At 37.0% G+C, this 12,983-nt stretch overlaps 1 protein-coding gene across 1 annotated transcript in view; it reads right to left on the bottom strand.

Annotated features, from left to right (window-relative positions):
- Positions 1-864: 864 nt before the first annotated feature.
- SLC28A3 (solute carrier family 28 member 3) overlaps positions 865-12,983 on the bottom strand; it is a 56,251-nt gene continuing 44,132 nt past the window's right edge. The window contains exons 11-14 of the mRNA XM_074196627.1: positions 7,489-7,570; positions 6,367-6,465; positions 5,960-6,080; positions 865-4,858 (exon numbers count right to left, since the gene is read on the bottom strand). Of these exons, the coding sequence (XP_074052728.1) occupies positions 4,735-4,858; positions 5,960-6,080; positions 6,367-6,465; positions 7,489-7,570 (426 nt within the window). The 3' untranslated portion in view covers positions 865-4,734. The remainder of the gene's footprint in view (positions 4,859-5,959; positions 6,081-6,366; positions 6,466-7,488; positions 7,571-12,983) is intronic.

Raw genomic sequence — 12,983 nt, 5'->3', positions numbered from 1 at the left:
GATTCTCATTTGGTTAGAGCAATATAATTAAGATGACCATGGTCACAAATATGGAGAATTATATGGCCAGATAATTTTCTTCTCTATCAGATGACTTCCTTAATGCCTATTGCTTTCTAATTAAATTGGAACAAAGACTGTTTTCCCCTTTCTTTATATCTCCATCTCTTAGCATAGTCCCTGACTCTGAGCAGAGTGAACACTTAATAAAATGCTCATTGAGTTGACTTAACTTGGATAAAGTGATTGTATTAAAGTCCCTGAAGTATTTGTCCTTACCCTAGGTAAACTACAAAGTACATTTTATTCTGTTGGGTGGGTCAAGAACTTCACTGAGTAGATCAGCATTGGATTTGGATTTCGGAAGGTAAGATTCAATTTCATCTCTATATACACTAGCTGTATGACCAGGGATAAGTAATTTATCTTCTCTGAACCTCAGGAGCCTCATCTGGGTTGAAAGTCAAGACATCACCCTCCTGATGTCTTTGGTCTTCTTGAAAATTAAGGATGAATAACAAATCATAAGGTTAAAACAAGATAATGTCCATAAAGCACTTGGCTCTTCACAAATCTCAAAAATCTCAGAGTAGTTTGAAGCTATTAAAGTTTAAAACTGTGCTGAAGACTTTTGGGATATCCTTTGTACAAAAACCTTTTTCTTAAAAGTTCGTGATATTATCAAAAATATATAGTCAATTCTACAAGTATTTATTAGAATGCCTACCATCTGACTGATACAGTACTAAATGCTGGGATGCAAAATTAAAAAAATAATCCTTGCCTTCAAGGAAATTTATATTGTACCTATTTTCTTTCTTACTTGGAATTTAAAATTTCCTATGAGATTAAATATTGCAACAAATAGGTTTTTCCTCAATACCATGTGGTTCACCTCTTTTATATTATAAGGAATTTATCTTCTTCTTACTTGTACTTCTGCCTATCTAAAATATGAATGAATATTTTTTTCATCTCAAGTGTGTATGGAAGTGAGTCAGTCCCTCCTGGTACACTCTGTTCTTATCGGTCCTTTAGTACTTTTCTTTTAAGATTTTCTGATTTTTGAGATGTTCTATAATTAGAAAACAGTATGACCTCAGCTGTTTCCTCATTCCTAGTTTTTGTACCTCATGGCGACCTCCCATATTCATTAAATTGCAGTCAAGAATAAAGAAGATTGACATTTAACTGAAATAAAAGGCAATTAGGTAGAAGCATTTATGGATGATTGCATGTTAGTCATCTCTGTTATGAAGTCCTTGTCACAAAAGTGGGATGTTAACATTGAACAGCACAGGATGGGGGGAAATTAGAGTCCTATGACTTAAATCCATTCTAGAATGGTCTCAGTAGAAGGCCACGAAAACAAATAAAAGTGCAATACAAACATTTGACCTTTTGTCTCTCTGGGTTCTTGACTCCAAGGGAAAAAAAAACTTCAACTGGTCTTGACCAAGTTCAAAAAGATAAGCAGGGTTGAGTACCAATTGAGGGCAGATATTCTGCCTTACCTGCATTAAATTAACTTGTTATTGTATTACTCTAGCATAATGTAGTATGTACAAAGTTTACTTGGAAGTAAAAAAGACCTGGATTCAAATCCTTCCTTCAATAAATTGTGGGCAGTTCATTATCTCTTGGTGCTCTAGGCAACTCTCTAAGACTCTTAAGTTTCAGAGAAGGTACCATCTGCATTGGTAGAACAAGTTTTCTTACCTAGGAATTTCCTATATTTCAATGAATTCCAACCACCATATTTTTTTTTCCATTGTAACAGCTCTTATTGGGGAGGTAGCAAGGCATTATCAATGGAAAGTTAGTAAGGCCTGACCATGGACAAGTCACTTCACATCACTGAGCTTTAGTTTTTTCTTTTGAAAAAATGTACTAATCAAATAAGATTATATTTTACTTAGCACAGTGCCTGATATTCAATAGATGTTTAATAAATGTTTATTTCCTTCCCTAATTCCCCTTCATTTGTCCCTGGAGGACATTATCTGATAAGGTTATTGTGAGGTTCAAATGCCATCATTTGAATAGAGAATGTTTTGCAGATTTTGAAGTGCTATTTAAATGTTCATTGAGAATGGCTCATCTTGGAGCTGGTGACCTCAACTTGGGTTCAAGTCCTGCCTTTGACACATACTGTGTATTTTTGATCCTGGGTAAGTCACTTAAGTCTTTAGTGTCCCAGACAACTCTTAAGACTAAGACTTGAAAAGCAGTTGTCATTCCACATGATAGAAGATGTTTGTTCCTTGGAAATTTCCAGTATCAGTGAAATCACCAATTCCCTTTCCTCCCCACTACCCAAATCAGTTGTTATTAAAGTCTAAATCAGTGGGGGAAAAAAATTCATATTGCAGTAAATTTTACTAGAATTGTAGACATTTTAGAGAGCAATGAATGTTGTTGAAAAAGGGCAAAATTAACCAAAGATTCTGTTATTTTTAGGATCTTTTCCTGTTTTACCCATGTAACTCAGAAACTTGAATAGCTCATCAAGTCCTTCAAAGTCAAAAAGCAGCTGCTGACAATGTAACAGAGAAACATAAAGCTAGAGGATAACGATGAAGAGATCAGCTCAGTGCTTGGCAGTTTCCAGTAGCATAACTTGTGTTAAGAGCAAACTTTTTACATACTTCCAAGACAAGTAGACATTGACTTTTGAAAAAAATTATTTATTTGAAGCAATGGGGTTAAGTGACTTGCCCAAGGTCATACATCTGGGTATTTATTATGTGTATGAGGACAGATTTGAACTCAGCTCCTCCTGACTCCAGGGATGGTGCTCTATCCACTGCACTGCTTAGTTGTCCCCTAGATGTTGACTTTTAAAGACAGATTTAGTTGAGAAAGAGACCTAAGACATTAGGACACCAGGTCCTTGTACCTTGAATACCACTCTGTGGGGGAATTAGAGGTCCTTGGATATCAATGCCTGTGGAAGGAGACCTCTCTAAGGATACTTGCTGTCCTGCTAAGGAAGCTGTCTCCAGGAGAGACAATAGGGCAGGACTAGAAAGCAATCCATCTAAAGTACATTCTTATGTGGTTTTTGTTGAGGAGGGTGGAATTCAATGAGATTAAACAGAGAGAGAGAGAGAGAGAGAGAGAGAGAGAGAGAGAGAGAGAGAGAGAGAGAGAGAGCAATTAGGGAGGGGGGAGAGGGAGGGAGTTCGATCATCTGTTGGTTTTCAATTTCAGTGAACTATTCTTACTCATTTGGTTTTAAACTCAGTTATTTCAACATGCTAAAGCACTTTCAGCATCTAAAAATTTTGACAGCCTAGGGTGAAATACTTGTTCTTAGTTATAACTTTGGCAATTGAAAATGACTAGGAATGGAGTGGAAATTTCTGAGAAAAGACATAGTTTGGTTGAATTTTGGTCTAAGGTTGTCACAAATAATAACTGTAAATGAAAAGACTGATTTCCTTGTACAATATAGAAAAGACTTTTGGTTGTGCTTGTTGGTTGTGTTGGCTGATGCCATGTTTAACTTTCCCATTCAATCCACCTCCTCCCTCTTTTTTCCTAATCTTTCAGAGACAGTTAAAAATAAGGGTTTAAATTAAAGTGCATTACAGAAATAGTAACAAAAAGTAAATATTTTATATTTTTAAATCTCCCAATACTATAAAGTCTCCACAAACTCTTGGAGCCAAGCTTATCTGGACTCAAGGTATACAAGACAACTTACAAGAATGGACATGATACACAGGGATTAATTATTATTGTTTCATTGTATCCTGCTGGGGCTGAGATAATACCAAACTGATAATTTCCTGGGTTTTCCCTTGAATTTCTATTACTGAATAGCATGAATGAATTTAAAAATATCCCAAATACTGGACCTGAAAAATAAATCTTTTGTCCAAGAAACTCAGGAATTCTACCCATTAGTCTTCAAAGTGTCCTCCCCTGCAATTCTGTGAGGTATATTGTACCTGGTGGTCTTTCCCCTTTGTAGCTGGCAAAACTGAAGGACAGTGATATAGCCACTTTCCCAGGATATCATAGCTGGGAAGGTTTTCTCTCAAAACCATAGATAAGGAATAGAGAATATGGATTTCATCATGGTAACCATAGTGGCAGATTTTTCTCTTGGTTTTTGTTTTTCAAATTATATCTCTTAAGAATGAAAGAATGGAATGGATATTTTCCTCTTACTTCTATAGATTTTTCCCCATCTCTTTAGGTGGGGTGTATGTGTGACAGCTTTTCTCTGAAAAAGCTAAATGACTTGTTTCAGATCAACCCCAGTGAATTCAGAATGGTCTATAAATGATGCTTGTTCTAGTAGGTCTCTTTGGACCTCCATTTCAGGATACCAAATGAGTGGTCTGTGAATAGAGCTCTTTTTGTTGGTGAATTTATGAATTTATTAATATCTGTATTCAGGTGAAATATTCTAGAATACCAAACCCAAATGACAATGAAGAGAATAAAGAGAAGATTCTATTGGGATATTGGAGTAGCCTTTTGTCCTGGTTGGGGAGGGATAGAGGACAAGAATGGGTGAAAAATTTTTGATAGGTTATACTTATTCTTCTCTTTCTCTTTCAGTCCATGCTGATTCTGTGATGAAAAAAATTAATCTATAAATAGCAGCTGTTATTCTCTCAGAATTTCTCCTTCTTCCAATAAAAAAGTCACATAGATTCGTTTTCGCATTGATCCTTTCAAATTGATTGAAGCCTATTCCAGGGATCATCTGGGAAGAGGCTAAGTTGAGAACTGTTTGGTGACCCAATCACACTTAAATGTAGTTGAATTTAGAGTCCAACAGCAGCCATTCAAGGAATGTAAGCTTGCTGGTAAAATATCACTGGCATTGTTGGCAATAGTGCTGGAGGACAGAGGAAGAGCCAAACCAAAGAGAGAAAAAGAATTAAGTGAATTTTCATATGTCAATAAAGCATAAAGACAGACAATATTTTTCTTCTGGAATTAGGACCATCATTAGATCTACTAGAATTGTTCCAAGAGGGGGTGTCATAGTTATGTTAAAAACTCTTTTCATTCCAGTCAGTGCAACCAAGGACTCTGTGTGTATGTGTGTGTCTGTGTGTGTGGGGGGGTTATCATGACTTAGGGTTGCTATGCCCCCATGATATGGAAAATATGCATAAAATTATCTGGATATTATGCAATACTATACATATATTTTATGCCTTTCTGAGTTTTTTTTCTGTGTGGTCTGGCTTTGGCAAAATTTCCCCCATAATTCTCATTTAATTTGGGGGAATGCTATGATGTGGAAAGAATAACTGTATCCTAAAGGATGTTAGGCCTTTTGAGACCAAGCCTTTCCCCAATGGAGAGCTCAACTGTACAGTACCATTGAATGAAGGATCTAAGGGACATAGATTTAAATACGTAGGGAAATTTAAAGGTCAGTGAGTTTAACCTCTCCTTTTACATATCAGAGGAACTAAAGCACAGAAAAATTAAGTAACTAACCCATGGTTATCCAAGTCTGAGTTGGTATTTTGCCTTTAGTTTTCCTGATTCCAAGTCCAGTGACCTGTCCACAATGCCATACTGCCTCACATACAGATTGAATTGGGAAAAGGAAAGAACATTTTACAGCTGGGGCAATGATTTTAACCAATGTATTATAGGTTGAATTGAAAATCATATCTTGACCTCAGCAAAAAGGGAACATCTTGATCTCAGAAAGGGTCATAGAATGGGAGGGAATGGAGATTGGGGAGGCTTAATCATTAGCTAAAGGAAGCCACAATGAAAGGTTGAGGCTAAAAAGACTACAAATCTGGGTTCTGACATTTTTATTTGGCCACATTTGCAAAACTTTTTCTTTCTTTGTGTATTACCTCTTTGAACTTCCTCTCAAAATTGCAATAATAAGATGATATCCCTAGGTCAAACTCCATTACAAGTTTCTTAATAATGGCATATAAAGAAGTGGTAATCAAAGGTACAATACCTGGTAAATAGGTTTTGGCAACAGGTAACTAGCTCGGTTGTGTTGCTAGGTGAAGTTGAGTTGAAAGCATTTTCTAAAAGACTGTAGCAATCTATCTCCATGGGAGGGCTGGAGAGTATTCCTGGAAATTAGACATTAGAATGACATTCATTTAATTAATTAAAGAACTAAAATCTTTGTGTCCCCAAGTTTCTCCTCTCTCCTCCCATCTCCACCTCCCTCTTCCTGCTTCCATTCAGCTTTTCAATTTCTACCCACTCTCAGTACAATAGAGGGATCATTTCTCATCCTTTTTTATTTTGCCCTTTTAAAAAAAATAAACCCATTCTTGAGGCTCAGGTAGGCAGCCACTACTGAAACATTGCCATCTCGTGACCATCAAGAGATAGGCGGGGCAGAGAACCTACCTGCAATACAGGCAGTCATGAAGCTCGATACTGTCCCAGCAATCAAGGCCCGGAAAGCCCCTCCGGCAATGTCCTGCCTTCGAGAAGGAGCCATGGATGCTAGGGAATAGCGAACAAGTTAGGTCAGATAAGAAGGAGCTCTGGGGTTGCGCTGCCCAATGCAAGCAGCTCCTGAATAGAGGAGCCCAGTGGTCAATTTTTAGTGGTGAGCTCCTCAAGATGGAAGACTGGAGTTTGATCAGTGGTGTAACTAGGAGGGTGCAACTGGAATTTCTAGTAGGGCGATGAAATTTAGAGGCTAGTGATAGCATTTCTGATTCTTCAGCAGGTGAAAACAAAAGTAGCACCTAATTAGTAAGAATAATTTACCAGATGGCATGAATTGTAGTATAAGCTCCTAGTCTTCTCCCTGCCCAACACTTGTAGGTTCTTGATCTCTAGCTGGAAATTTAGCTGAATCTGTCTTAAAAGGTTTATTTAAGAGTATCTTGTATCTGGACAGCTAGGTGGCACAGTAGATAGAGGAGGGGTCCTGGTGTCAGGAGCACTGGAGTTCAAGTCTGGTTTCAGACACTTAATAATTACCTAGCTGTGTGACCTTGGACAAGTCACTTAACACCCTTATCTTGCAAAAAAAATTGTATACTGCTTGACCTTAGGCATTAGACATTGTGTTTTCTTGGGATCTAGAATCGCTAGTCATGGCTCTGAATTTGACTCACCAGAAAGGACTAAGGCTTTTTACTGTCAAAAACATAGTCTTGCCTAGGGAACAAGAGAAAGATTAGATACAACAGAATTCATATGATTCATCAGAAATAGAGGCATGCATGGCAGGATAGATGGGGGGATTATATACTTCGTCATTTTGAAGAAGTCAACTGGGATGTCAGCACAGAAATTCTAGAGTACTTGATTCAGATAAATATATATATATATATTTATTTGTATCTATGATATATAGATTTCAGGGGTGTGGTGCTGCTTTGAGGCACATGCACTCAATGCTGTATTGTTCCTTTCCTACCTCCCAGGACTGGTGAGATCTTTTCCTTGTATTAAAGAGAATGGGAACACTGCACCAGAATTACACAGAGATTCAAAGAAAGGACTTTTACTTACCGAGTCCTCCGATTACTACTCCCAGAGAACCAAAATTGGCAAAACCACAAAGTGCATAGGTGGCAATGGTTTCAGAGCGAACCTATAAGGCAAGCAAAACACACCAGATGGGCAAGTGAGATGGCCACAGCTGGAAAACATTCACATATAGAAATTCTGGAGCCTGATCATTACTCCCATTGATTATTTTTTGTTTGTTTTTGGTTTTTGCAAGGCAATGGGGTTAAATGACTTGCCCAAGGTCACACAGCTAGGTAATCATTAAGTGTCTGAGGTAGGATTTGAACTTGGGTCCTTTTGACTCCAGGGCTGGTGCTCTATCCACTGAGCCACCTAGCTGCCCCTAATCTCATTGACTATTAAAGCAACTTATACTAGCTAGAAAGAACCATCAAAGGAGCTGGGTTCAAATCCTAGTTCTGCTACTTATTACCAATATGACCTAGAGCAAGTCATTTTAACCTCTCTATAATTCAGTTTTCTACTCTATAAAATGAAGAGATTGTTGGATAAGCTCTTAGATCCCTTCCAGTTATAAATTTATGACCTTGCAAGTCACTGTTGAGCTTAGGTCTTGTGGTTGTGTTGTTTCAACTGTGTTCAACTCTTCATGACCCTGTTTAGAGTTTTCTTGGCTAAGAAACCACTGAAGTTGCTTTTCATTTACTTCTCTAGCTCATTTTACAGATAAAGAAACTGAGGTAAATAAGGTTAAGTGACTTGCTCAGAGTCACAAAGCTAGTAAATGTCTAAGACTGGATTCAAACTCAGGGAATATGAATATTCCTTGATCCTAAGTTCAGTGCTTAATGTTGACCTTGCTACTTGCTCCTTTTATCTCTTTCTCAGATGCCTAAGAATAAATGTGCTGCAGGCAGAGGCTACTGAAGGATTATTGGCTGATTTGGATCTTTCATTTGGTAACCAAGGTCCTGTGATTTCTTATTCTTTGGAGGAAAGAAGAATAGTATAAGGGTTAGAAAGTTTCCTTGAAGACTTTCACATACTCTTTAGTCAGATACAAAACTGTCAAATTTGGCAGATGGAAAGAAATGGCAGAACTGAAAGCAGAGATGGAGGCTATTGTTTTCTGTTCAATAATCATTCATTTTACTTCCTTACCCTCCCTAGAGGGCTTTCAGACCTCTGGTTCATCCTGACCAGGCAATAATAAGCCATAAAACCCCCTGGGCAAATCAAAAGGTGTGTTGCTTCTCTTAGAAACTCTGTTGTGAGAATTCCCCAAAGGAAATTCAGAGTTCAGGGGTGATATACCTGGAGTCTAGATGAACTGACCTAAGAATTGCTTCTAGCTCAATGCTCTGTAGTGGGTGAGAGAGGAGAGGGAAAGAAGTCATAGCGAGGCATAGTGAGCATTCCTCTTGCCTTTTCACCCATGACTTTAAAATAATATAAGCAAGTGAGGGCAGTTAGGAGGTACAGTAGTTAGAACACAGGCCCTGGAGTTAGGGGAACCCAAGTGCAAATCTGACCTTAGACACTAGATTTTACTAGTTGTATAACCTTGGACAAGTCATTTAACCCTGATAAAAAGAGAGGGAGGGAGGGAGGGAGAGAGAGAGAGAGAGAAAGTAATGTCAACAAATGAAGTCCTAGTCTTATATATTTTCTCCTTTTTAGATATGGCATTCAAACAGTCTGAAAGAGCTTATAATAATCTACTCCATCACAAACATGAATAGTCTTAGGAAACAACCCAAGAATAAAAAGAAGAAATAATAGGGATTATAGATCTTGAGCAGGAAGGGACCTCAGAAGCCAGCTAGTACAATGTGCTTCATCTCTTAAAGAAGAGGAAACTGAGGCCCAAAGACCCAGAGACTTGTTCCTTGTCACACAGGAAATAAGCCTCAGCTTGAGGAAAGTTGAAGCTCAAGTCCTTAACTCTCCAGGCAGTGCCTCTTCCATTGAATCACACTGCAAATAAAGAATATGATTGATTCACATCCCTTTGTCCTGCCAGATCCTGGAAAATTCAGGTTTAGGTCAAAGAATAAGCAAAACAAGTAGGAAACCACGTGTCCCTTCTACCCTTCCCCCTTTATTCATTAAGTAGATTTTTAAGTCAACATTAAAGTTGACTGAAAATGGATGGCTAAGTTTTCCTTTTATTACAAGCTTTTCTCTTTTTTCTGTTTTCTGAGAACTCCTTTGTTGATATTTTCAAATAACATGCATATGGCAGACAGGAAAAAAAATTATTTCAAGTATTCACTTGGTCTACTTTTCCTGGAAACCCTTTTGTTTTTTATGTCTCCCATCTCGCTCCCCCTCTTGCACTAAGGGTTGTATTCTCTCATTCTTTACATTTTGTCCAATTGGTTTTAAAAGCAGGTAGTCTCACTGCGGGGGTGGAGATGAAAGGGAGAGTGAGGGGAGAGAGGGAGAGAGAGAGAGAGAGAGAGAGAGAGAGAGAGAGAGAGAGAGAGAGAGAGAGATTTCTCTTTGAGGGCTGAGAGAAGAGGGAAATAGATGTATCCATCATGCAGGTTTAAAAAGAGCAAGAAGGTTAAGAAAATCTGTAGTGATTATTGTTTGTTTCTATAGGTGAGATGGTAGAGTGAAAAACTAATTTCACTATCAAAATAAAAATGATTAGTGTGTTTTTGAGTGTTTTTAAAAGAATAATCTTTATTTTAAGAGAAAGAAATCGAAGGATAATTAAGGTATGGTAAAAGTAACACTGGCCTCTCAAAAATCAGAAAAAACGAAGCTCAAATTCTTCTTCTCCCTCTGAATGTCTTTGGTGATCTTGGGCAAGTCTCTTAATCTCTCTAGTTCTATTATCTCATATATAAAAGAAATTTGTTGATCTAAATCATATTTAGGTCAATGTTCTACAAATGGGGCTATCCAAGGACATGATTAGTCTGTCAGAGAATGAGAAGATGGTTTTCATCCAATCTTCCCCATCAGAGCCATTCATAGACCAACCTTCAATATAACCAGCCCTATCTTTCACCTATCTATATCCCAATACTTTACAACTCCACTCTGCTTATGCATCTTTGCCATTATAACCCAGGTTATTTATAACCAAACCCTGACTAGAGCAGCTTGCACAGAAATATTATTGAGTAAAACAGCATAATTAACAGAAACATTATGGATAGGGGTTCATGGTCAAGAAAGGTTTAAGATTACTCATTCAAGACACCTTCTAGTTACCAAATCTAATCATCCTATAAGATGGACTCATTTTGGGTGATATTTTGGCATCTTCTTGTTCTGTGCCCTCTTCCTAAGGAAGAGTTTCTGAGAGAGTCATATCTGACATTTCAGGTTTACAACTTTAAAAAGTCAAATATAGTCAGGTAGCTCTCTCTCTGCCTTCAAATATCTCTTCTACTTTAAGACACTCCTTCCAGTTCTAATCTTCAATGACTCCATAAGCTACAAGGCTTTAAAGAAAATATACCCAGAAATACCTCTTAAAATATCCCTTGGATGCTTAAAATAATTATTAATACCTTTAAGATATTATGAATTAGTGAAATAATAGAATGCAATTTCTTTTGAGGGTAAGGATTGCCTCATATTCATACTTGTATCCCTAGCATCTTTGGCAATACTTAACATATATAGTAGGCACTTCATAAATACATGTTGATTAATTGATGCATCATAGATTAGCAAGTTAGCTATCTAACAAGAACCCTAGGCAGCAAGTCATAGAACATTTGGATTAGGAAAGTACACAATTTATAGAGTTCCTAAGATTTGACATTTCAAGTTCAGAATGGGAGTGTGTGGGATAAGATGAGGTTAGCTTAAGAAGCAAGAATAACTACTGAGAAAAACATTCTTTTCTTCCCTAGGGTCAGTTCTATCAGTAATGAATGGTCCCATGTAGACTAAGAAAAAATAATCAACATCATGTGGAGAACCAGTTTTTTCCCCATTGAGAAACAGACCAAGTGTTTGTCATAGTGAACCATTTATCATATATGTAAGGAACTTGATTATTTTCTAAACATCTCACCCTCATAACACTTAATAGGAAGTTAAGTAAGATTGTTTGTTATCCCTATTTTTACTGTTGGGGAAATTTTTATAGTCACTAAATGATTTCTTCAGAATGATTTGAAAAGTAGGATAATTAGAATACAACAACTCCAACTCCAGTGGATATTCTTCCTCTAAATGTTAAGGGTGGATTGGGAGAGTAAAGAAGGTAGAAGTGAGCTTCTTGAAACCTTGATAAAATCAATTAATTTTACTCCAATTTTTAATCAGCATTTTTGTTCTTAAGTTGCACCCATAATGACCTTTGTCACAAAGCTACTAAGACTTGCCACAGTTATAGGCTCTGTTGCTTTATACACAACTGTTTACTTTCAGTGACTAGCAATTGGGAATACAGAACATTTTACTTGATTAAGCCTATTTTTGGCATTTGGCAAGGAAGTGTGTCAAAAACCAGTCATAATTAAACAGGAAGGACAACTGTCTAGATTCTTTTGGTGGGGAGCTCAATGGACATTAAGATATGTTGTAGCAGAGAAGGAGAAACCAGAACAAAGAGACAGAGCCTGAAACAGCTGTATTTGATAAACAGGTTAAGTCTCATTGCCAAATGCACAGGAAAGAAGTGATGAGAGAAGGAAGGTGAGCATGATGCAGGCTTCTTACCCAGAGCACCCTAATGCATTGTTGGTGGAATTGTAAACTAGTTCAATCAATTTGGAAGTATCTAAAGGGCTATAAAACTGTGTATACCCTTTGACCCAGCAATATCACTATTAGATATGTATACCAAAGAGATCAAAGAAAAGGAGAAAGGACCTATAATGTTCATAGCAGCTTTTTGTTGTGGTAGCAAAGAATTGGAAAATGAGAGGATTTTTATTAAATGGGGAATTACTAAACAAATTGTGATATATGACTGTGATGGAATACTATTGTGCTATAAGAAATGATGAGCAAGGTGATTTCAGAAAAATCTGGGAAATCTTATATTAACTCATGTAAAACTAAGTGAGCAGATCCAGTAGAACATTATGCACAGTAACAACAATATTATAAGGATGGATTAATTGTAAAAGACAATGACCCAAGACAGTTCCATAGGACCCATGCTGAAAAATGCTATTCACCTCTAGAGAGAGAACTATGAACTCTGAATACAGATTGAAATATACTTTAATTTTCTTTTCTTTTTTGGTGTGTTTTCTTTTGCAACATGGCTAATATGGAAATATGTTTTGTATGACTTCACAATATATAATCAATATCAACTTTCTAGCTTTCTCAAGCAGAGGGAAGGGATGGGGGTGGAGAGAATTGGGAACTCAAAATTTAAGAAAAATGAATCTAAAAATTTTTACTTATATGTAAACTTACACTTATATTTATATATGGGAATATTTACTGAAATAAAAAAAATTACAAAAGTTCCTATTTGGCCCCTTGTGAAAGCCAGGAATATTCAAGATGAAATTTTGCCTTAGATGTTTACTAGTTGTGTGATGCTA

Source organism: Macrotis lagotis, chromosome 8 (genome assembly GCF_037893015.1).
Source record: "Macrotis lagotis isolate mMagLag1 chromosome 8, bilby.v1.9.chrom.fasta, whole genome shotgun sequence".
Classification (NCBI taxonomy): Eukaryota; Metazoa; Chordata; class Mammalia; order Peramelemorphia; family Peramelidae; genus Macrotis; species Macrotis lagotis.
This window is presented reverse-complemented; position numbering and strand designations above follow the sequence as displayed.